The 24,619-nt window shown below is 42.0% G+C and overlaps 1 protein-coding gene across 1 annotated transcript in view; it reads right to left on the reverse strand.

The window, feature by feature from the left end:
* Positions 1-24,619, reverse strand: part of WDR59 (WD repeat domain 59) — a 1,485,413-nt gene that overhangs the window by 1,242,991 nt on the left and 217,803 nt on the right. The window contains exons 4-5 of the mRNA XM_044081604.1: positions 14,974-15,011; positions 7,470-7,558 (exon numbers count right to left, since the gene is read on the reverse strand). Coding sequence (XP_043937539.1) covers positions 7,470-7,558; positions 14,974-15,011 — 127 coding nt within the window. The remainder of the gene's footprint in view (positions 1-7,469; positions 7,559-14,973; positions 15,012-24,619) is intronic.

Raw genomic sequence — 24,619 nt, forward strand, 5'->3', positions numbered from 1 at the left:
TACATGTTCTCTTTCAGTGAACTTCCTCAGCAGGATGCTCTGGAGACGTGTCTGTGGAGAGGGATAAGTCCTTCCATGGGAACTGCCTGGATGCTAGAAGTAACTGGCTGTCCCTGTGGAGTAGGTCTGATGGGATCACAGCTCGGAATCACAGAGGGAATGGGGGTAGGATCCAAAGATGTATGAGAGACTGGCTCTCAAACGGAAAAATGCCCTTTCCAAAACCTCAAAGGCAAAATGACCCAGGGGAGCCATGGCCAGCCACATCGGAAATGAAACTTCCAACACAGGCAGAGCATGACTTTGTCCAGATCTGTGCCTCAAGGAGGGAACCGGACTGAGCTATCTAGCACAGAAGCTCCAAGGGGCAAGGATGGATCTGACATCATAGGAGTAGCCTCACGAATCCGGAGCCGATGTTTCGGCTCCAAGACTCATCCTAATGTAAAGAAATAGGATCAGAACTGGTCAGGGAAACTGTTGCGGTCAAAGATGTAACTTTCTTTGGCTCCAACATTGGTACTCTTGAAACTCTCGGATGCTGGGGACTCTGAAACCAAAGGACGGATTGGAGAAGGTGATACAACTGCATGGGCAGTGGCAGGCAGGCTCATGGATCTAAGCCCCGAGGCATATTCTCATCATCCTATCCACTTCCACTTCTGAAAGAATCTTGGTTTAATTTATCCAAGCCTTTTGGGTTTCTAATATCATGACGGGAATGGACCCCATTCCCAAGTCAAAGTATGGATTAAAGTTAAAGAAATTAGTATTGTTTCAATTTATGATCTTATCCAGATGTGTTCTTCGCAGCACGCACAAAGTGCCCAGAATTGACTCGTTCTGCAAGACATACAGAGTTGCATGCATTGGTAACATATCTAAGTATGACTATAAATTCTTTTTTTTTTTTTTATAAAAAACACTGCTCCTACTACTACTGGAACTGTCTAGGTGTCCTTCTTCCACACTGCCTTCATTTGTGCCTGTAAATTTTGGTATTTTATGACTTTGTCTCTCTCTGCGCATAAGACACTGTAGTCACTGGGTGTAGCAATTTCAATGATCAACGTTACAGTAGTCCAGGAAAAGAAGACAAAAGTATGTTTTTCTCATATCTACTTTTTAAAACTGTTGGTAATGGGTGGTCTCACATGATATAAACTTCCCTCCCCAGTATCTGGCACAACAGAATCCCTCTCTTTTAAACCTACTGAAGCATCCTACATAAAAAAATCTTCTAAGCAAACTAAAATCCTACTGCCTTGCTGCTGACCAGCTACCAAATGAGTTCCTAAAAATCACTGCCCCATCCATTGCCCAGCCTATCTCAATTCTAATCAATCGCTCCATCTCCGAACAATATGTGCCCCACCTCTGGTAAACAGCTTACATCATTCCCCTCCCACAAGGGTGGCCCCTCTAGAGAACTCAGTAACTACTGCAGCATAACAATCCTGCCTCCCACAGCCAAGATCCTTGAGAAATGTATTCAGCAACAACTCCTAAATCATCTTACATCAAATAACTTTCTAGCAGACACCCAGCATGGTTTCTGTCCCAAGCATAGTACTAACACTACCCTAATAGCATTCACAAACACCATTCACCACCTTATGAACAATGGTCAACTAGTCTCTGCAATTTTCTTGGACATGTCAAAAGCTTTTGACACCATCTCCCACCAAGCACTTTTTAACAAATTTGCCACTTACAACCTCAATCAACCCAAACATGGTTCCACAGCTATCTATCAAACCGGCAACAGGCTACTAGATGGGACCACTCTCTCTCCCCTATACTGACTTTAACACTGGTGTACACCAAGGGTCCATACTGGGCCCCCTTCTTTTCATCATCTTTATAAATAACATTATGTCTGCAACCCAACTAGCCTCAATCATATAGTATGCCGACGACACAACCCTTGTCATATCAGACCCCTCCCCCCTAGAACTCCAAGACAAGATGCAAAAAGCATTTCAAGAAACTGAATCATTCTTTTCTAACCACCAACTCATTCTTAACCCTAAAGGACTGAGTTAATTGTATTCACAAACAAATCTAACAAAAGCAACCCTCAACCCCGCTCTATTCTATAAACAGACAGCACTAAAATTTAGCCAACTAACCAGGCCAAACTCCTAGGTATTACTACAGATGACAGACTAAAATTTGACATCCATATATGCCAAACAGTCAAAAAAGTCCTTGCTAAACTTGTCGCTCTCTCTATATACGGCTAAACCTTATCTAACTCCACAAGCCAGGCTAGTCACTGCTTGATCTCGCATTCTATCCACTCTTTTATACTGTTCACAAAATTTCACCAACTTACACAAAGCAAGCCTCCAAAACTCTGAGGCCTGCTACAACAAAATAGCTAGATTCGCCACCAATCTCCATCATAAAGCTCATCACTGCATTGTTCAAACAACTGAACTGACTCCAAACCTCTTAACACTAAACCAACTCACCCTCACCCACAAAATTATTCAAAATCCAAATGACTACCCTGCAATTTCATCCCTGGTCCAACTACATGTTAGCAGCAGATCCCTCAGGTCCACCAACAGACCACTGCTCAAAATTACACAGTCTTATAACACCCATGGAGACTCCATCTATTCAAAAAAAAAATGCTTAGTACTGGAATTTCCCACCCCTAAACATACAGAGTGCTCCCTCCTATCCTGCTTTTAAACTAAAACTGAAAGAATACCTTATAAACAACTGGCTATGTCCTGGATAACTTTTAATGCTCGGCACCACCTCACCTTTTCTCCTACATACAGATCATTGCTTTTTCTCTCTTCCTGCATCAGTATCTGTCTACCCTTGTCTAAAGTCCTTCTCTCTTTCCACTTCTGCAATTCTTTTGTATACCCTCTTCTACTCACACAAACTCTTTTTCACTAATTTATCTAGTTACACACTCTAGCTTTTCAGTTTCTTACTCAATCTGTATTTTTTTAATTTCCTCCGAGTTCCACGTGTAAACTATTAGACAGTTTTTACATTATGTACATATACGCTACATGCACTCTAATGTCAAACACTATAAATGCTGTGCTGTTCTTTTGAAATTGACTAATACATATTGATTCATATTGTTAGTCTACTGTCTAAATTGTATTGTATGTTGAAATTGACTAATATGTATTGAGTCATACTGTTTTTGATCTACTGTCTAAATTGTATTGCATGTTGTGGAGCTTTTCTCCCAGGGTCTCTGCTGAAAACGGCCTCCCAGCCCAGTCAGACATTACCCGGTAAACAAATGTAAAATAAACTTCATAATTTTCTACAATGCTTTGTGGCTCATATTTCCAATGCTTCTCAATTTACCTCAGTATTATAATGTTTGCACAGTCCCCAATACAACAGTCTTTGTCACATTATTATGTCTTTCAGTATACAGTCCTTCTGCTATTAGTGCATCAAACCCAGCAACAAAATGTGTGACAGTTTCCAGTTCTGTTTTAATAACTGCATTTGTCTGTTTCTCCCACATGTTCAATGGACTTTGTAAACCAATGTCAATGCTACTGCCACTATTCCTGGGCCGCCAATATTAACAGTTTGTCTTTTGATTTAAATTCACCTCTCCTTAACCATTCATGTGTTTGGTCCTGATCAACATGAGGTTGCTCCAAGAGTTTTCTGTACTTGAAACTATATTTATGCATTTTCCACATTTCTTGCCTTCTTATCTGATCCTTCACCTTATATTCTCTCTCTCTCTTTTTTTTTTTTTGGCACATTCAGTCGCTGCCTGATTTTGAACTGCTTCTAGTTGGAGTTCCATTCCCACTTGACACCGATATGCATCTGCTAAACTAAGCAGGGGAGTCATCTTAGACTTATTCTCCATGTTTTAAAACTTTCACTATGTTTGGATCTTGTGGGGTCAGCAGATATGTATGCACTCCTACGACTGCAGATCTATACATATAATCAGTTTTGAGGAGGCCCATACCTTCTTCAGATTGGGGAATATATAATCTTGGTGTACACGGATTTTTTTATAAATCATTTGCTAAGCATGAAGCATTTTTCTTGTTTCCCTGTCCAAATGATTCAATATCTTTTGGGGCCAGTCGATCACTCCAAACCTGTAAGTTAGGACAGGAAGAGCAAACTGGTTTATAGCTTGGACTTTTTTCCTTGATGTCAGACCTGTTTTCAGTATTAATTTTAGTCTTCTAAAATATCCCTTACTAAGTTTTATTTGCACTTGTTCATGTTTTGTTGTTGATCCTTCAACAGTTCCCAAATACTTACACACTCCCTCTTGCTCAAATTATTTTATAACATATTCCAAGTTATTTTATAGCACATTCCAGTTCAAAACTGATGTTTTCTAGGTGCTTCAGCTTTTCTGCTTTAAAGGCTGCTTTTGCACATTTATCAAGATCAAATGATATTCATATATCAGCTAAGAAAGGTTTGACCATTTGTAGTTGTGCTTTGAGTTCCTTATCTGACTAACTACACAGTTTTAAATCATTCACAAAAAGAAGATGAGAAGCCTTTATACTTTGCTGTTTTCTTGGTGCCAAACTGTAGCCATGAACTAATCTGTTAAGTAAAAGCGTAATGGGTTAAGGACATGACAAAAGGGCAGCGGTGACGAAGAGTTATCCTAGAATATCCCCTTCTAATTTTTATCCCTGGAATAATAATTTGTCCTTTAAAATGGCTTAATTGCAAAGTGGTCTGCCACTGTTTCATGGGCACTGTAATATACTCGATCAGCGTAGGGTGCATCTTATACGTTTGTAAGCACTCTTATCCATGAATGTGGGATGCTGTCAAATCCTTTTTTGTAGTCTACCCATGCATACTTAGATTCTTCCCCTTTTAACAATTCTCCATTAAGACTTTAACAAATGATCCTTTGTTCCATATCCACTTTCTTTTCCTACTCGTTTGTTCTATTGCCAAAATTGAGTTTTCTTCTAAATGACTATAAACTCTGCTGGCCTAAATTCCAGTGCATAGTTTGCACTTAGTCTGAAGGCAAGTTATTGGTCTATAGTTTTTAGGACAGCTTGCAGGTTTGCTGTTAAAGAGGAATATTGTTTTTCTATTGTTAACCAGACTGGTGTATTGTTTGGGGTGTGCATATAAATAGTTCTTACTCATGGCTAAAGCTTCATGTAAAGATATCAATTATCAAGAAATTAGGTACTGCATCTGGGCATGGGGGTTTCACTTAGGAGATTTTCTTAATTTTGCATCAATTTCTCTACAGCCATTACTTCATCCCATTTCATATCATGTACATTTGAACTTCTTATTCTTTCTTTTATTTCTTCTATCCAAAATTTGTCTATTTCTTATTTTTTATGGTGTTTCTATTCCTTTTACATGGTTTCCCAATTCTCTATAAAACTTTTTTTGGGTCATCAATAAATTGCTTATTTTGTACTTTTCTTTTATATTAATTATCTGTATAACTTCTAAATGTTTCTGCCTGTGCTGATATCTTTAATTTATTAATTGCAACAATATATGACAGATCCTGATCTGTTCTGATACTACGTGTAGTTTTTATCACATCTGTATCCGAGTATGTAGATCTGTTCCCTCTGCTGTACTCTTCTAACATTGACAGTTCTTGTCTTAATTACTTTATAGCTTTCTGTAGTCAATACTTCCATGATGGCACCTGGTTTTCCCCCTTCCTTTCCATTACTGCTCTGTGTTTTTGTGGCAAGACTTAATCTGTTATTAATTTAGCTGCACAGGAATATATCCTATTTATTTCTGTTATATCGCATGAATTTCTATGAACTGCCTTGATTACTGTGTTCATTTGTTTTATCAAGCTTCTAACATTTTGGGTCTTAATGAAAGACTCCTGAAGGACCTGACAGATAAAGTAGTAGACTGAGGTCTAGAGTGTTTTTTCTGAGTTTACATTTGTGGGGAGTGGAGCCAATGAGAAGAAGTGTCGACTATGAACTCAGGTGAGCAAGCTCCCAGTGTATAACAAGTGCTAGGAGTCGTATCCGATGATTTTTGATCTGTAGGTTGAATAGTGGGCCTAGTTGAAATAACTATCAAATCTGAACACTTAGGATTCATAGTTTTTCTTTTTGGATCCTATAAACTCAGATCCGATGATCTTCAAATTTCTTGTGGAAGCTGAGGATGAAGTCGTCTTCTGAGACTTTGGTAGAGATTATTTCCTATGCTCTGATGGAGCCTTGGATGGTTTTGCTGGGGGTTTGAGCCCCTGAGGACGAAGATGCTGAGGACTAGTTTGTTTCTTCTGTCTGCAAAACCTCCCAGTGTTGAACACGGTACAAAATGGTAAAGTTTGTACCCAGCTGCGTTGCTCCCAAACAGTAAACGCACTCCCCATGGGCACTCAGTTTGAAATTTTGTGCCCAGAAGAAGCGCATTTTTTAAAACCTGTATGCTCCTCAGCCATATTAGCTATCAATAAAGAGAAAAAGAAAGTAAAATATAACTTTTTTATAAGATAAATTAAGGTTATAGAAAGTAGGACTACCAACAATGGTAGTTAAGAATAACTTGTCTGGATAAGAAAGAGGGACTGGAATGGGTAAATATCACCGACAATGGTATGTGAAAGTTATCTTGACAAGGTAGAGAGCTAACAGACAGAATAAAATCAAACTGCTAAGAAGGAGGAACTATAAAGTAAATAGTTAACCAGAAAAAGAAGTGGTTTAATAATAAAAAAAATACTTACTACACAACCCAAAAAACACTACGAGAGTGGATCCACATCCATGTGAGTTGGCGGTAAATGAGATCACAGGTATTGGGTATGGACTAGGGCACTATGGGTAGACAGAGGTGCTCGAGAGTTAGATCTGATGTCTATAAAATGCGGCCAAGTTGGATCATAGGTCAGATCAGTAACCCAAGCATTGAGGAAGAATGAAAAGGACAACATCAGATCATTAGTATATTTATCTGTCAGTCAGGAAAATAATTTTATCCAGTACAATTTCCACAAAACATCCAAATTGAGCACAGTGAAAAGGGTCAGTACCTACTCCAAAGGCCTGACTTAATAATTTGAACAGCTTTGCTTCATTGCCCCTAACAACCGCTAAAAGAAGCAAAGTCAAACTCCAACAAATTCTCACTATTGCTCTAGGAAAGTATGAAACTAGAGCTGTTCAATGGTAGGCTTTACACAGAAAAATTAAAACTGAAAAGACAAGGATGAAAGACATTATCTTAAGTATGCGTTAGCTGTCCACACTGTACATAGAATACCTTCCTACACTACCAATAATTTTTTTCGCTTAAAGCTGCACTCTGCCTTACAACGCGAGACAAATAAGAAAAGGAAAATATTTTTGTGCATTCTTTAACTATCTTGTAAATAAAACATTACAAAATATTTAATTTTGTCTTAGCAGTGAAAAATCTGCAGGAAGAAATATAGCAGCATTTGTTTGACGTTTTGCCTGTTTACTTACCCTTTTGTCCCAGATGCGGACATCACCATCATGGCTAGTTGCTAAGCAGCTCCTGTTCTTCTTGTTCCATTTCACCTGAGAGGCACCAGCTATGCCAAACAGAAAAACAAACATTTTTTTTAAAAACTATTACACAGTGCAAGCAAATAAAAGAACCACATTTGGAGAGTGGTAAGATTAGTTTTGTGCTCAGTGGTATCCCAGTAAATTAATCCTAAGGCAAAAGTATCCAAAACTGTTATGTCAACAGTGCACTAGAAAAGATTTGTGGACCGTCTTGCTATAAAAAAAGATTTAATTTGTCATTAAATTACTGAGTAACTTTATGCAAAATAGAAACGCCAGATAACTATCACTGAAAGAGTATACTATCATAGCACATAAGGATCAGAATTCCAAAATCATTATGTAACTTTATCTCATTATTAAACTTTTCCTCTGGGTACTTTATGCCACTGTGCCTGCCAATCATCAAGTCCCCCCAATCAGACTGCTCAAGCAGCCATGAGGGGTCTTTATGCCCAGATTCTTATTCTGGCCTCCATTCTGCTGCCAGAGGTAGAAACCCTCAACTCCTTCCCCAGGTTAAGTCCTTCCTCCTCCTACTGGACTTTCTGATGCCCTGTCTTACTAGTTCCTATGGTGCAAACTACATATTACCCACTGACTAGTAGTTTTGTATCATTCTGAGTGTGAATTCTACAGGCATGTCTAGTATGGTCCCAACTCCTGCCTCATTTGGCTGATGTAGGCACCTGGGCCAGCACAGGGGACATCATATTCTCTCTCTCCCTGATATGTGAATGCTGCTCTCTGTCCACATCTTGACAGTTACTGAAACTGACATAGGATCACCAAGCCCACCCCCTTCCTCAGCCACATGGCCACTTCTTACACGCAAGTCTCTGCTAGCACAGGAGCAGACAACTGACCAAAACCACCATCTACCACCTTCCTTGGAGTGTGACCCTGCAAAGCCAATGAATGCCACTGCTACCCTTATTCTGGCTCTTCCAGCACCTGACTGAGTCAAACTCCTGTTTAGACCATAGTCAAGTGCCTTTTTTCCCAGTTATTGCATGGTAACAATTATGTTCTACACATGCCTTTTATTATATGCAAACCAGGAATGAAGGTATGCAAAAACAGTAAAAGCTGGCACATTAGGACAAATGTTACAAAGAAACACAAAATGACGTAATACTGGTAAGTGTCAAAAGACCAGAAACTTGGGATTACAGGAAGACAGAATTCCATCATTTAGGAAATGAATTGCAAATACTGAAAGGTAAGAGGAAAAGAAAAAAAGAAGATGGGCGCTGTTAATGCAAACAGGTCATTAATAAAAAGGTGACAACTTGCAAAAGAATAAGAACTGGGGACAATACGTTTGCAAGAATGCAAAACAAAACAAGAAAGCTCAGCCAGCAGACCATAATAGCTTTAAGAGTCATATGGCCAAAGGAATAGGGGAAATACATTTTTCAGAGTGTGACGATGTGAGGTATTACCAACTATGCCAAGAAAAGTAGGGCAGTTGGATGTGTAACATATGCCAGCACAGCTAACTGGCATTTTTTAAAGATTTATATGCAATTTGTATATTAAACTGATTTGTACAGATGCTTGTACTGAAAAAATGTATTTGTAAAGCTGCTTGTGTTAAAAATGCACCAACAATGGGTCCTGACTAATTTAATAGGGGATACTAGGAGAGAAGAAGTTAATGTCAGTCAAGCTAACTTTGAAAAATAGTAAGAAATGAAATTACTTTATTTAGGCCATAACGATTGTATCTTACAGTTCTGATTGCAGCCAGAGGCTAACTGTCTCTGCCAGAGAATGGCTTATTAGAACATGTAGGAAAAGTGGAAGTGCTTTATGATTTTATAGCTTCCAGATGCTATAACATATCTCAGCAAAATTCCATCTTTGTGTATAGTAACACATATGTGCCAAATTCTGGTTCAGTTTCTAGCAATGGGTGTAGCATAGGAACCAGAAGTCAGATGATCAGATGTATGTGATGTCATTTTGTAATCTAGGACAAAAATTGATATTTTAATACCAGATGAGACTGAAGTCTTATAGCACTCTATTTTTGGAACCTGACAAAGGACACCACCTACTTCATCTTGCCTTGCTCTAGTAAGTGACCAGGGAATAGCAATTCTTTAGATCAGTCAGGAAAATATAGTGAGATTAGTTAAGTATTGTTTTTCTATATCTGTGTTAATCTATTCATCTGTGTTATTTTAATATTTCCTGTGATGAAACTCTGGTGTTTACTGTAAATAGATATTTAGTATTTTCATGTTCTTTTATTAATTACTAAATATATTTAAACTTTTTATTTTGGTTAGTCCTTTTGAGAATATTTTAACCTTTGAGAGTACTCCTGTTTGGTGACTCTGTGGCCATTCCTGAAAGCCTTACTGCATTGGTCAAACACTATCAATGTTATTAATATTAATTTCACTCAGTATAATTGGGTACCCTTGTAAGAGCCTTAGAGTAGCTGGCTTTGGAGTGTCTGGTGGCAGTATAACTACCTTATAGTCTGTGCAGAAGGGGGCATAGCTAGTAAATATGTGCCAGCCTTTCCCAGGTGTGTGTATGCAAATCAAATCTCCAAAAATGTGTGTGGCAGCTGCTTGAAGCAGGAACACGAAGCACTGGTTTCACAGAGAGGGTGCTGGAGGACTTGGCTTGGATACTCTGCTGAGGACTCCTACAGCTGTGCCAGTGGGGAGTCTCACTGGGGCCCTGGAGAGAGAGAGAGAGGGTGAGAAATCCAGACCCCAGACCGAGTGTGTTCCCTGTGTGCTCTTAAGGGAAACCGTGCTTGATGCAGACAGCTGCATCTGAAAATACTGTGTGTATCTATTTTTTTCCAAGTGAATGTCCCCTCTCTAGTGTCAGTGGTGAGGATTCAGACTCTTTGAATACAGGCCCAAACAGAGGACGTCACACAGAGGCACTACAGAATATGACAAAAATCCTCAATAGAAGATTTTACTGGAACAAAAGGTAGGGAATCTCAGAAATACCAGAATCACAGAGTGAATTATACATCCATATACTCTGAAAGCAGCATGTGAGCATGGAAAGGTAAACAATTGAATAAGGATGGGGACTCTCATGCCTTGGCCATGTCCAAGTATATTATCCCTGAATATAAACCGATATACAAGGCCAATGTAGTCTGGTCATAGAATTTAACTGAAATGGTTAAGATTGATTTCCCTTTTATGAATCTATGTTGAAAAATATCTAAAAGACCCAATGCACTGGTTCTTAGGCAAGTACTAGGCTAGCTACCTTTCTGGCCCATTTTAAGCCTAGCCAGTTTCCCTTTCTGTGCTCAAAAATAACCTGTCTCATTTGGTTATACAGTGAACCTACCCATCCCATGGTTGGCAATTATATATTAGTGCTAATGAAAAAATTGAATCATACCTTAGATAATTTGAGGGGACCCATGCATGGGATAAAGCATTTACGAGCTGCCTCAGTCCATTAGTAGTACAGGGGGCATTCTTGGGATAAATATTCTGTTTCCCACCAACAGCTCTAAATTGCACTTGAAAACACACAGGGATGAAATTTGTTTTAGGCAGATGGGGAGTCTGTTCCACAACAGCTATATCCCCTGCAAAATATACTTGCCCCTCCAAACTGTCCTGTTGATGTTAGAGAGGTTTACATCTCTAGACCAAATATTTCTGATGCCACTCAACTTGGAGATGTGCAGGAAATCATCAGTAATGGGTCGGAGGATGCCTTGTATGCCAGACACAGGTCACCTCTTAGCTGTCTGTAGGATTCTAAGTATAGTGACAGAGCTTTGAGTTGGTACATGCTAGGACATCTTGTTTAGGCCTTGTACCTTTTTAGTAAAGTGTCTCTGTAGGAATTCCAGCTGTTGCAGGTATCTGGACAGATACATGCCAAACGGGGCATTATATTCAATAGCTGGCCTAACAAGAGCAGAGTAAAGGGGGACAATGAAATCCCTAAATCTACACACAAACCCTTTGTTTATAAGCTGTGCAATATAGAGGACTTCCTTACAATAGACACTTGTTGGTCAAACGTTAGGTCACTTTCCACATAAGATCCCAAATCCTGAACAACTGGGTCAATTCATAGGGTCATATTGTCAATGTGGTAGTTTCCTGGGGTAGGAAAAGGATACATTAATGCATTTTTTGGCATTTAGTGTCAGACCATGATTTTGACACCAGTTATTTATTTGAAAGAAACCTGTCTGTAGGATGGCCATGTCATCTGGGGATTCAATGATTGCTCCTAGCTTGCAGGCATCTGCAGACTTAGTCAGCCAGAGCCCTTTGATATTGGCTTTTACTTCAGAAACATAGGTGTCAGACAGAAGAGGTCCCAGTACAGAACCCTGGGGGACTCCAAAAGTAACTGGTCTCTTTGTGAAGGTAACTTCCCCTATTTTGACTATCTACATCATATCTGTAAGCCAGATGGCAATCCAGTTGGTGATATAGGGGTTTATTCACAGTTTATTTGGCTTTTCTACTATGCCTGAGTTGGGAAATGGGTCAAAAGCTTTGTCCAAGTTGAGGTATGCAGTGTGTACCGTTTTGCCTTCATTCATTGCTTTGGAGATATTTTTCAAAAAAAATCCACCATGAATCTCAACTGAGACAGACTTAGTGTTTGAAGGTTCCCTATATCCTGACTGATTAATTCCATGATAAGTCTTTCCATGGCTTTGCATATGAAGCTGGTCAGACATATGGGTCTGTAGTTGCCCGGGTCTGTAGAAGGTACTCCCCTATGCAGGGAAATGACTGTAGCTGTTCTCCATTTGTTTGGTACAAAACCTGTACGGAGGCTGAGATTGAACTATGATGTTAGAAGTGTGGCTAAATCGTGCATCATGCTATTTAAGATGCATCCAGGGATATCGTCAGGACCCAGTGGTGCAGTATTTTTAGCTTTTGATAGCATTTTTAGCACTTGGTCTTGTGTGATAGCTGGAGGTGAGCCAGTTTCAGTTATATCTTGAGGGAGAGACAGAGGGAAGACAGGGGTAAAGTTAGAGCTAAATTTAAATTTATTCACCAGTAGGTTAGCTATATCTTCAGCCTCAGTGTAGGTAGCATTGTTCACAATCAGCTCAGTGTACTGCTGTATTGTGCTTTTGAGATTACGACCATAACTAAAAAAATGCCCTGCGATTGTCTTTGGCTTCATTTTGCTACTACTCAATGTCTAATAAGCAGCTCTTGAAGCACTTACTAAGAAGTGATGCCAAACTAATAGGGGAAAAGTTTTTAATTTCATCTCTTTTCCCCTAATACAGGGAGTAATGCTGGAAAATTTTCATATGTCTGGGACTGTACCTGAAGACGAAGTTTATTGAAAATTAATTTTAACTGAGGTCCAATATAGCACTCAGTGTTTAACAGCAGCAGTAGTGGAATCTTAATACATCCCATGCAAGAAATGTTGTAATACTTTGTACAGATTTCCTTATAGAACCTGTACTAACAAGCAGAAATGGAGTTTCAGACTATACAGTAAATCCATCTCCCCATAGCTGTTAATAAAATAATAAACTATTTCACAATTTCTTCAAGGTCAAAAGTCAGGGAGTTATTCACCTTCAGAACACTGATTATTAATGGATTTATAACTATCTTTCAGACTGGATCTATCATAAGCTAGCTTTTTTAATAAGCTGATCGACCCTCAATGATTTTCATTTTGAGCTGTTTACTAGTGGAATCCAAAGTCTTTTTGTTCCTACAACTGGGGTATTTTTTATAAGTACAAGAGAGTCTTATTTTTGTTATATAATTTTATTAAAACTTAACTACACTAAAATGGCAATTTATTGTTGGAGTTTTTACATTTATATGGTAATGTACTTTCCACACACCATTTCAAAATTCCCTCAAAAGCCTTTGTTCAGGGCAATATAATGAGAATCTCTAGTGCATTGGTGTTGGGTCCACTTGTTCTTATAGTAAGTAAAAAGAATAATGAAGTCAAAACCACTAACGGGGGGTGGAGGCAGGCAAACGAATATAGTTGAAGTTGGAGATCTGTAAAAGTACAATTGTTGTTTAGTTTCTGTTAAATGAACAAGTTTGGAAATGGTCATTTGTTGTAAAATACTGGTAAAATCAGAGTATGCAGTGTAACTCCAACTTATAGGCTGCTGCCAGCTGTAGAAAAATACATTTACAAGACTATTTTCCTCTATAAACTTTGAATGTAGGTCATCCACTGGAAGAAACTTGTGTGTGCACCAAGCATAAGGAATGCAGACCAAAGATTGAAAAGGTGTTAATGGCATTAATAAACTGGAGTTTACCTAAAGAAACTCCTGCAAAAGCTTCACTAATAGCACAGCAAGCTGAGATAGTGTGATGAGCTACAATTGCTTCTTCTTATTGTCGTCTAGTCATCTGTAATTATTAGTTGTAATTACAGTATTGTTATTTTCTAATTATTAGCTGGATTGAAGTATTATTTTTATAATAATGTCTTTTTTAATTAATTATTGTACATTTCCAGTCACTGGCTTTGTAACAATATTTTTGCCACTTGGTCCAAATTGTTTTTAGCAAACTTACAGCGCATGTTACGGTTGCTAATTTGGATTTTATTAATTATATAACACTGTTCAAGTTTCTTGCTTTTGTAAAGTGATTAGGAAATAAGTACTATAATACAGCTGAATTTAAACAGTTATTTCATTTGGCCCTGCATTGGTCTTTCATAGGGGAAGCAAAAATGTGCATTTGGAGTAAGCCTGTAAATCATGCTGCAAATGTAACAATAGGCTAGTCATGTGACTATACTGCATATCATTAGATAAGTAAGACTGCAGTTCAAACAGTGGTGGGAAAAAAAAAACATGCACATTCTTCAAATACAGGGTGATAATGCTATGCAATTAAGCTCATCTAAGTTGTTGTTCTTCTTTTGGCTTTTCCCGGTTAGGGGTCACCACAGCGGAACTCCAGTCTGTTAATGATTGGCAGTAGATTTTTACGTTGCACAGGTGAGACTACAAAATTACGTGACTACAAAGCATACTCCTTAGAGCAAGAAATCAGGACAAAGCCATAAATAACAGGGACACTTAAATATTGCTGTTACAAACTTGGAAAGTTGATAGAATAACAAGTTTTGCATTAGCATGAATTTTCTGAAGGGTATGAAGTCTGAAACTCAAATGTATGTCATTATTTTCTGTCTTAAACCAGAGTGATTTGACAATGATTTGCTAGAAAACCACAATCACATGAGAAATTAACCAAAAATATGAGGCAAAAATCTGGACATTCTGCAAAAATTTGTACAGCTGAGGTATGTTACAATGGCAGTTTACTTGATGGGAAGTAGCTCGATATAATACAGCTTTAAAAAATAAGATTATGCAAATATGGCTTGCGCATATACAAATGTAACTTAACCAAAATAACTACAGATGAGGCCACAACAGTCTACTTACCTACAGCAGAGAGGGAGACAGTTGGTTTGCGGGTGTCCCTGCAAGACAAAAGTGGACATTCCAAAACTTAAATGTGTTTTACACTATTTTACCTCTGAAAAAAAGTTACTTTTTTCAGTCACCTCTGCTCAGTACTTAGTCTTCCATTACCAATCCTCAACCCAGTTCTGTTTCATAACCATGCTTCATCTGCTGTCTTTGGTCCTACTAGTCTGCCATTTACCCTGTTTTTTTTTGTTTGTTTGTTTTAATTATTTATGGCTACTCTAAATGACCTCAGAATATAACCAGGGCATGCCTACTGCTGTAACATTTACTCCTTCTCAGGAGTGAAAACTGTGCTCTGAGTACGAGGGCCAGCACTCCACAAGAATATACTTTTAGAATACTTTATTCCTTTCTGACTTCTCCCACTGTACAGGACACACATTGCTGACAGGCTATCAGCATGATCTTCCAAAAGACTATATTCCCATAATTTATTTTTACCTGTGTGAGCTGCCAAGCTGGCAAAACCAACACTATAGGAAATCTGTGGAATGGCCCCCTCTTGCCCCCTTCCACCCTCCTGAAAGAGCAAGTCATCTAGCAGCTGCTTGCTTCCCCCTCCACTGCAAATAGCCCTCTGACTCTGGTTTCTTGGCATCCAAAATCTCTATAAGGCTAGCCAATAACTTTATTACTTGCAGTTATTACTGTAAATAAATTATAATTTGCCGTTCATTTCCACATTTTACTTTTTATTCCAAACTGTTCCAATATTTTATTTAAAAATACAATTAAAATTGGGTTACAACTTCAATGGCATCAATAAATTATTTACTCAGCTGCTTACTCTAGAAGAAAACTAAATGACATAAGCTTTTTTAAACACTTTTCAAAGTAACTTCAATTATTTGGCTCTAATTAGTCAGATATTAAAATCAGCATGACAATGCCTACTCTACATATGCTGGTGGCCAAGAAGTATTCCAGTGCTTTAAAGTGCAGCGGATCTTGTTTTACTTCCCATTGATGAAATACTAGTTTGTTTGTCTGATAACCAGGTAATGTCAACATCAATACTTGCCAAAATGCAAAAAGCAAGACAACAAGAACAAAGTGGGTAAAGAATATGTCCATATCATAACTGTGAATGCCAGGATTTCAAATTCTACCTGGAATTTGAATACCACACTGTGTTTACACACAGGATAGAGGGATCTTCATCCATTAAAGTTCCTCACTTAATAAAATCAACTTTGAGGTTGCAACATCTCAAGCAAAGGGGAATTGTCCCTGCAGTGACCTCATCTGGAAAAAAAAATTGTACATTTTGACACTAGGCAACAGTGGCTAAACAGTCTGTTACCTCTACTGTGTACTACAGACTCAAACATGTACAGAAGCAATATAGCTGAGAATATGACACACGAATGCCATGTATATTATATACACTACTAGAAACATGGAATAAGGTACAGCTAGTGTGCAGGTTCATAGTATGCTTATTGCCAAGAAGGCCATCCAAAAGTATAGCCACATCACCTCATTTGCAGAAAAACTAAAAATCCCCATTAGGTAGATTCGTCAGTCATATCACAGGTGAAAATTTGTAGTCACCCATCCAGTCATCCAGACCAGGTTTAGAGGATGCTGGGAAAGTACTCTGACAACCAAGGGCAGCCTATTCCAAAAATGGGAAACACATTGGGTTAGTTACTTGCTGCACCATCCGCTGCTGTTGATATGGCAAGTACAGGTTAAAGTATTTAGAGCAGGTGTTTGCTTTACCATTCACTAATCCTATTTAGGAGAAGGAGTTCATAAAGTGCTGAGCCAGTCAAAGCACAAAAGACTAAGTAGAGCTCAGGATTCTGTGCAACACTAAGTGCAAGAACAAGAAGTTATGTACTCACCATAACGTTCGACGTATGTAGTCCATCTCGCCTCACATTCTTACCCATGGGTTCGGAGCCGACTCGGCCGATTTTTATTAGCTCAAAGTCTCTCATTGGCTGGGCTAAGAGGGTATACCATGGTGCAGTGCTCCATATCCCCAGATCTAGTTTGCTGCGAAACATATGTACTTCATACACACCTCACATCCATATAAACAATCACTAATGAAAGGGACTCAGCAGGTGACAACCTATACTCCAAATCCTATGCTCCAAATCCTCCAGGCAGGGGGAAGGTGGGAGGGTAAGTAAGAATGTGAGGCGAGATGAACTACATATATCGAACGTTATGGTGAGTACATAACTTCTTGATGTTATGTAGTCCTATCTCGCTTACATTCTTACCCGTGGGACAGCGTCCCTAGCACCTACATCCTGGGTGGCTCATAGGAAAATACTCCTGAGAAGTCTGGAACCAAAGGAAGATCTGCCCCTGGAGACCACATCCAATTTGTAATGAGAAACAAAGGTGTGAGGAGAAGCCCAAGTAGCTGCAGCACATATATCATCCATTGACAATCTAGCTTGATAGGCTGTGGATGTGGAGACAGCCCACGTAGAGTGTGCCTTGACTGGAAATGGCAAATTCTTATCTCCTGCCTGATAGATGAAAGAGATGCAACTGGCTATCCATCTAGACAGCGTAATCTTGTATATCGGAGAACCCAATCGGTTTTCCAAAAAGGAAACAAAGAGTTGGTCAGACTTCCTGATATCTTTTGTCTGGTGTAGATAGAAGCGTAACTGTCTATGTACATCCAATTGGTGAAATCTAAATTCTGCCTTGTTAGAGAAGTGGGGAAAGAATACTGGCAGCTCAATGGACTGATTCATGTTAGACACGGAAGCCATTTAGGAAGAAACAAGTTAGTTATGTACTCACCATAATGATCAATGTATGTGGTCCATCTCGCCTACATTCCTTACTCACAGGTTCGGAGCCGAGAATCGGCTCCGACTCGGCCAAACTTTTTAGCATGAAGTCTCTAATTGGCTGGGCTAACCCGGTATCCCAGGGTGCACCTCGCCCTAGCCCCAGATCTTGTTTGCAATCATAACAATCATAACACTCATAACCCATACTCAATAAACACTGGAAGAAAATCCAGCCAGATAGGGGAACAAATCACTGACCTTGAAGAGTCCACGAAGCCAAAAATTCTTCCAATTCCTCTAGGAAGGGGGCAGGTGGGAGGGTACGTAGGAATGCAGGCGAGATGGACCACATACATCGATCGTTATGGTGAGTACATAACTAACTGATGTTATGTGGTCCTATCTCGCCTACATTCCTTACTCACCGGACAGCATCCCCAGCACCTCTATCCTTGGAGGCTCATAAGAAGATACTCCTGAGAACCGTGGAACCAAAGGAAGCCCGGCCCCTAGACACGACGTCCAGCTTGTAATGAGTAATAAAAGTGTTGGGAGAAGCCCAAGTTGCCACAGCACAAATATCATCCAAGGAAAGTCTAGCATAGAAAACTACTGACGTAGACATAGCCCTGGTAGAATGAGCCTTGACAGGAAAGGGTAAAGTTCTGTCTGCTGATAAGTAAATGAATGAAATACAGTCTCTGATCCATTTAGAAATAGTGCACTTGGAAATAGGACTACCTGCTCTGTTCTCTGAAAAAGACACAAACAATTGATCAGATTACCTAACTTGCTTCGTCCTATGTAAATAAAATCTCAGTTGTCTGTGCACATCCAACTGATGCAACCTGAACTCTGCTTTATTGGAAAAGTTCGGAAAAAACACTGGTAGCTCAATAGATTGATGAATGACTTGATTGATGATGACACCTTCGGAAGAAAGGACGGGTTAAGCCTGAGAGAGACTCTGTCCTTGTGAAAGACCAAATATGGAGGTTTAATGGACAAGGCTTGAAGTTCTGATACCCTCATGGCCGATGTAATGGCTATCAGAAAAGCCGTCTTCCAAGATAAGAAATTCAAGTTGCATGTGGCAGCCGGTTCAAAGGGTGGTGACGTAATAGTTTGTAGCACAAGGTTCAGGTCCCATGGCAGTACAGACTCAGAAACTGGGGGACGAAGTAACCAAGTGCCTTTTAGAAAAGCTTTACAGAGCTTGTGGCCCATAAGAGAGGGCTCATAAGATGTGTGAAAATTGGAAATTGCGGCCAACTGTACTTTTATGGTAGCGGGCACGGAGCCCTGATGGAACAACATGGCTAAAAAATCTAAGACCGATGGAATAGGGGCTGTGAAGGGATCCAACCCTTGGGCCTGAGCCCAAATGGAGAATCTCCTCCATTTGCTGGAATAAATCTTCCTGGTGGAAGACTTATGAGAAGAAGACAAGATGTGCACCACTTCAGGAGAAAAGGAATGTAGCCTGACTAGGGATGGAACTGGAGCAGCCAGGCTGTCAACCTGAGGGTTCGCAGGGATGGATGAAGTTGTCCTGACATGTGAATCAGGAGGTCCAGAGTCCACGGACCGTCCAGTGCGTACCGTTGAAGAAAGAGGAACCATACTTGTCGAGGGCAGTGTGGAGCAATAAGAATCATTCTGCTTCCCACGGATATGGCTTTCTGTATCACTCTTGGCAACAGAGGAACCGGAGGGGAAAGCGTAGACCAGACCGGGGGGGCCAATCATGAGCTAGAGCGTCCCTGGGTGATTCCCCCTGTGGGGGGATCAGAGTGAAGTATTTGCTGCATTTGGCATTGAGGGGGCTGGTGAAGAGATCGCAGCAAGGCTGACCCCACTTTTTGAAGATCTGAACCACCACTCGGTTGTTCAGGGACCACTCATGAGGCATCAGAGTAGCTCTGCTTAGCCTGTCCGCTATCACGTTGGACCTCCCCGGAATGTGTGTTGCCACTAGAAACCGTTAGGAAGACACTGCCCACTGCCACACTCGCATGGCCTCTCTGCAGAGGGGGTAGGACTTGGCCCCTCCCTGCTTGTTCAGGTACCACACCACGGACATGTTGCCCGAGTGAATCGCAATCGTTCCCAGAGGTAGAAAAGTCCTGGAGTGCTCGCAACGCCAGAAACACCGCTCTCATCTCCAGAACATTGATGTGCAAGTGTACCTCGTGGTCTTGCCAGGTGCCTTGGACCGTCCTGCCTAGATAATGCCCCTCCCACCCCATTTGGGAGGCGTCTGTGGTCACCGTTGTCACTGGAGACATAGGAATCAAGCTCCTCCCTCTGTCCAGATTGGAGGAGCGCAGCCACCAGAGGAGGTCCTGTTTGCATCGCTCCATGAGAAGTATCAAGTGGGAAAAAGGAAGTTTTTGAAAGGACCACTGAACCAACAGGAGCCACTGTAGTATCCGCATGTGTAACCTGGCCAGGGGTACCAGCATGATGGTGGAGGCCATGGATCCCAAGAGCTGAAAAACTAACCTGGCCTGAACTTTTCAGAGGGGCAACAGTGCGTGGATCTGAGACTGCAACACCCTTATCCTGTCCTGTGGCAGAAAGGCGCGCATTTGAATAGAGTCTAGCTCTGTGCCTATAAAAACAACACGCTGTGAGGGCTACAAGGCAGACTTTTCCCAGTTCAAAGTAATTCCTAAACGTTGGCAAAGTGAGATGGTCATCTCCCTGGCTTGAATGAGCAGATGCCTGGTGGGGGCGGCGAGAAGCCAGTCGTCCAGATACGGAAACACCTGGAATCCTAGACGTCTCAGGTGAGCCATCACCACTGCCAAGCACTTGGTAAACACCCTGGGGGCTGTGGTGAGACCAAACGGCAGGGCACGAAACTGGAAGTGACTGGCTCCTAGCCGGAAGAGTAAATTACTCCTGGATGCCTTTTCCATTTTGACGTGGTAGTAGGCATCCTTGAGATCGATGGAGCACATCCATACTCCTTTCTCCAGCAGCGGAAAAATGGACTGAAGTGTGACCATTCGGAACTTGGACTTCAGAACATAGCAATTGAGTCGACTGAGATCCAGAATGGGTCTCAGGTCCCCTGTTCTTTTCGGCACCAAAGAGAGTCATGAGTAAGATCCTGATCCAACATGGTCTGAGGGGACTGGTTGGATGACTCCTTTTTCTAGCAGCTTTGCCACTTCCAGTGCTGCTTGATCCCGTTGACTGGGTGGAACATCCAGGATCCTTCTGACTGGAGGGGGTGTCGATGCAAAGGGAATAGTGTAACCTCCGGTAACTATTCAAAGCACCCAACGATCCTGGGTGATGCTCTTCCAGGCTTCCGGATGCAACGAAATTCGGCCCCCGACTGGCTCTGGAATAGCACAGTCGGGCAACACCTCAGGAATGCTGGAAGGAAGAGCCGCAAAAGGAATCGCGGTCTCCCAAGTTGCGGGGGCCCCCTCGGCCTCTAGGACGGCGTCTTCCAGAATAACCCCCCCCTCTGCCTCTGGAGGGGGACTCACCTTGAGCCATGGGAAAGGACCTCTGAGACTTTTTGAACCACATTTTCCCCCCTCTCTGAGCCTTGGGATAAGGCCTAGAAGGGAGAGAAAAACGGGCCCCTACAGCAGATAAGGTCTTTCCCTCCTGTTTGCATCTGGTGAGAGTATCTTTCACTTTGGGTCTGAAGAGAGAGGACCCATCAAAGGGGGCGTCAGTGAAGGAAGACTTAAAGGCCTCCGCAAAATGACACAGGCACATCCAGGCTTGCCTTCTGAGAGCTACGCCTGAGCTAGCTGCCCTACTCGCCCCTTCGGCTGCATAAGATATGAGCCTCATGGACGAGTTGACAATGGACCCTAGGGTAGACAACTGGGCATTAACAGTATGCGCTACCGCCTCAGGCATGTTACCCGTCAGAGTATCTCCTAGTTCCTTCAGGAGATCTCTTTGGAGCCGAGTGAAATGACAGAGGTAATTCAACGACCATAAGGTGAAGGTCGCCGAAGACAGGGTACGTGTCCCATACCGGTCCATACTCCTGGACTCCTTGTTAGGAGGGTGGACTGAAGAAGAAGCCACTGCAACTTCCTGCTGAGTGGCTGCCACCACCACCAAGGCATCTACTGAAACCCCTTTGGTAAGAAACTCTTTTCCCGGGGGAGCAGACAAGAACTTGTTTGGACGTCTGGGCACCGGTTCCACGGAATCAGGGTTCTCACACACCCTTTGACAAATCAAGTCTAGGAGTTCGAAGGGTGGAGACACCCAGGAGGCGGAGGGTTGAGCTCCGAAGGCCTTGAGGAATACAGACTCCTCGTCAGAGGGGTTCTTGGAGGGCCAGTCGCCTCTCTGTCTCAAAATCTCCAGGATGTCGGAGAAAGAGACATCATCAGAGGACGACTTGGGGGACCCCTCTGATTCCTCGAGGTCGGTATCAGAAGTGAGTGACTCGTCCTGGGAGTCGATGTGCTTCCTCTTGCACAACTTCTTAATGGGAGGCTCCTCAGGCACAAACTCTGAGGGGCCCTCAAAGTATGGGGCCGCTCAAGGGGGTATCCCCAGACCTTCAGGCAATGCCGTCCATGGAGAGGGGGGCATCAGAGGCTCTAGCCAGGGTGTAAGGGGATGGAGTGACCGAACCAAGTGATGTACCTGACTACCTGGCCAGGGCGCTCCTCGTGGCCTCGAAAGCTGGTCCCCCCGGATCCGAGGACTGACCAGTCTCCGAGACCACGATCGGAGTCTAGATTCCCCGAGCCGAAGCACCGAGAGGGAGGCTCCGAACCAACAGGAGTCCCGAGGTATCCCCCTCGGGTCCGACTGAGGAAACTCGAGTGCCGAAACCAGAGGATGGATCCGACCTGGTAGGAGCCGAAGCCAGCTCCGATAGACTCGCCCGGGGTATCGGAGCCGACACCAGAACATCACTCGGTGCGGGGCCCTCCGGCTCTGACAACACATGAGTGTTCGGAGGAGGAATCATCGAAACAAGCATGGGAACCGGCTCCGGAGCCGACTGGGTCAGAGCCGAAAACAATTTTGCGAACAACAGTGACTGTAGGAGCCTCTGAACCACCCTATCCACATCCAAATCAGACAGCCTAGAGGATTTGGAAGAAATAGAGGGAGATCTAGATCTCCCGACTGGAGACTCATGCCTGACACTGGGTGACCTGCTCCGAAGAGGTTCCAATAATATCGGAGCCGAGGTTGACCCCAGTACAACAGATACCTCCTGCGGCCCCGAGGACAATGGAGCAGAGGAGGTAGTATCCATATCAGAGTCCTTGTCTTTCGGCCCCAAGGGCAATGGAGCCGAGGCTGCAGTGTCCATTTCCGAGACCTTCTCCTTCAGCCCCAAGGAAGGGGGAGCCGAGGAGGAAGTATCCAATTTACAAACTTTCTCAGATGGCTCCAAAGAAGCAGACGGAGCCGGAGATCTCTTCTTGGCCTTAGGAGGCTTAGACTTGATACTAGAAGGTGGGGACGACTCCAAGGCCTCTTCAAAGGAGGGCTTGATCAGACCCTTCAAAATCAGTTTGTTTTTACGTTCCTGCAGTACCCTAGGGCTAAACACATGACAGAAACTGCAGGACTCTTGCAAGTGAATAGCCCCAAGAGAATACACACAGATAAGAGTGCCCATCTGTGATGGACATTTTATGGCCACATTTAGTACACTTCTTACCCAGAGGGTTTATGTTCCTTCAGTTCTTTCGACATGGCAAGCAACCGCGCCACACACAACTGACAGAGTCAAACACTAAGGGAGGGCAGGAAGACCAACAAACATTTGACAGGACAAGGAAACTCTAACTTAAACGCTTCCTAAAACAAAAAGTTAACCACTAACACAATGGCAAATCACATCCAGGAGGACACAGGAGAGGACTAGGTCCTCTAACTTAAATGGGCCTAGCCCGCGAAACAGTAGGGCTACCACAAACAACTAAACTCTCAACCTCACGCAACAACTAATCACACGAAAAATAGCTATGAAAATAGCTTTTGACAAAAAGAGACTGCTAAAATACTAAAAGTATTTTAAAAGTATTTAAAATGGTACTTAGCCACAGCCAAGCGAGACCACATCCTAACTATATGAGCGGCAAACGAGATCTGGGGCTAGGGTGAGGTGCACCCTGGGATACCGGGTTAGCCCAGCCAATTAGAGACTTCGTGCTAAAAAGTTTGGCTGAGTCAGAGCCGATTCTCGGCTCCAAAACCGTGAGTAAGGAATGTAGGCGAGATAGGACCACGTAACATCGATGGATTTGGTCTGAGAGAGACCCTATCTTTGTGAAAGATTAAATATGGGGGTTTGATGGAGAGGGCTTGAATTTCCGAGACCCGCCGTGCTGAAGTGATTGCTATTAAAAATGCTGTTTTCCATGTTAAGAATTTTAATTCACAGGTAGCTCCAGGTTCAAAAGCTGGTAGAGTAAGGACTTGAAGAACAAAATTGAGGTCCCAGGGCATGATGGGTTCAGACACTGGGGGACGAAGCAACAGGGTACCTTTGAGGAATGCTTTGCATAGTCTGTGTGCCATAAGACTAGGTTAATTCGCTACGTGGAAATTAGATATTGCCGCCAGCTGAACTTTGATGGTGGCTGATGCGGATCCCTGATAGAAAAGCATTGACAAGAATTCCAGAACTGAATCTATCGGAGCTGTATAAGGATCGATACCCTCTAGTATGAGCCCAGATGGAGAACCTTTTCCATTTGCTAGAGTAAATCTTTCTAGTGGATGGCTTATGGGAGGACGATAATATATAGACCACTTCCAGTGAAATATTATGACGTCTGACTAGCGATGGAAGTGGAATAGCCAGGCTGTCA

Source organism: Protopterus annectens, chromosome 8.part1 (genome assembly GCF_019279795.1).
Source record: "Protopterus annectens isolate FY-2018-M chromosome 8.part1, PAN1.0, whole genome shotgun sequence".
Taxonomy (NCBI): Eukaryota; Metazoa; Chordata; order Ceratodontiformes; family Protopteridae; genus Protopterus; species Protopterus annectens.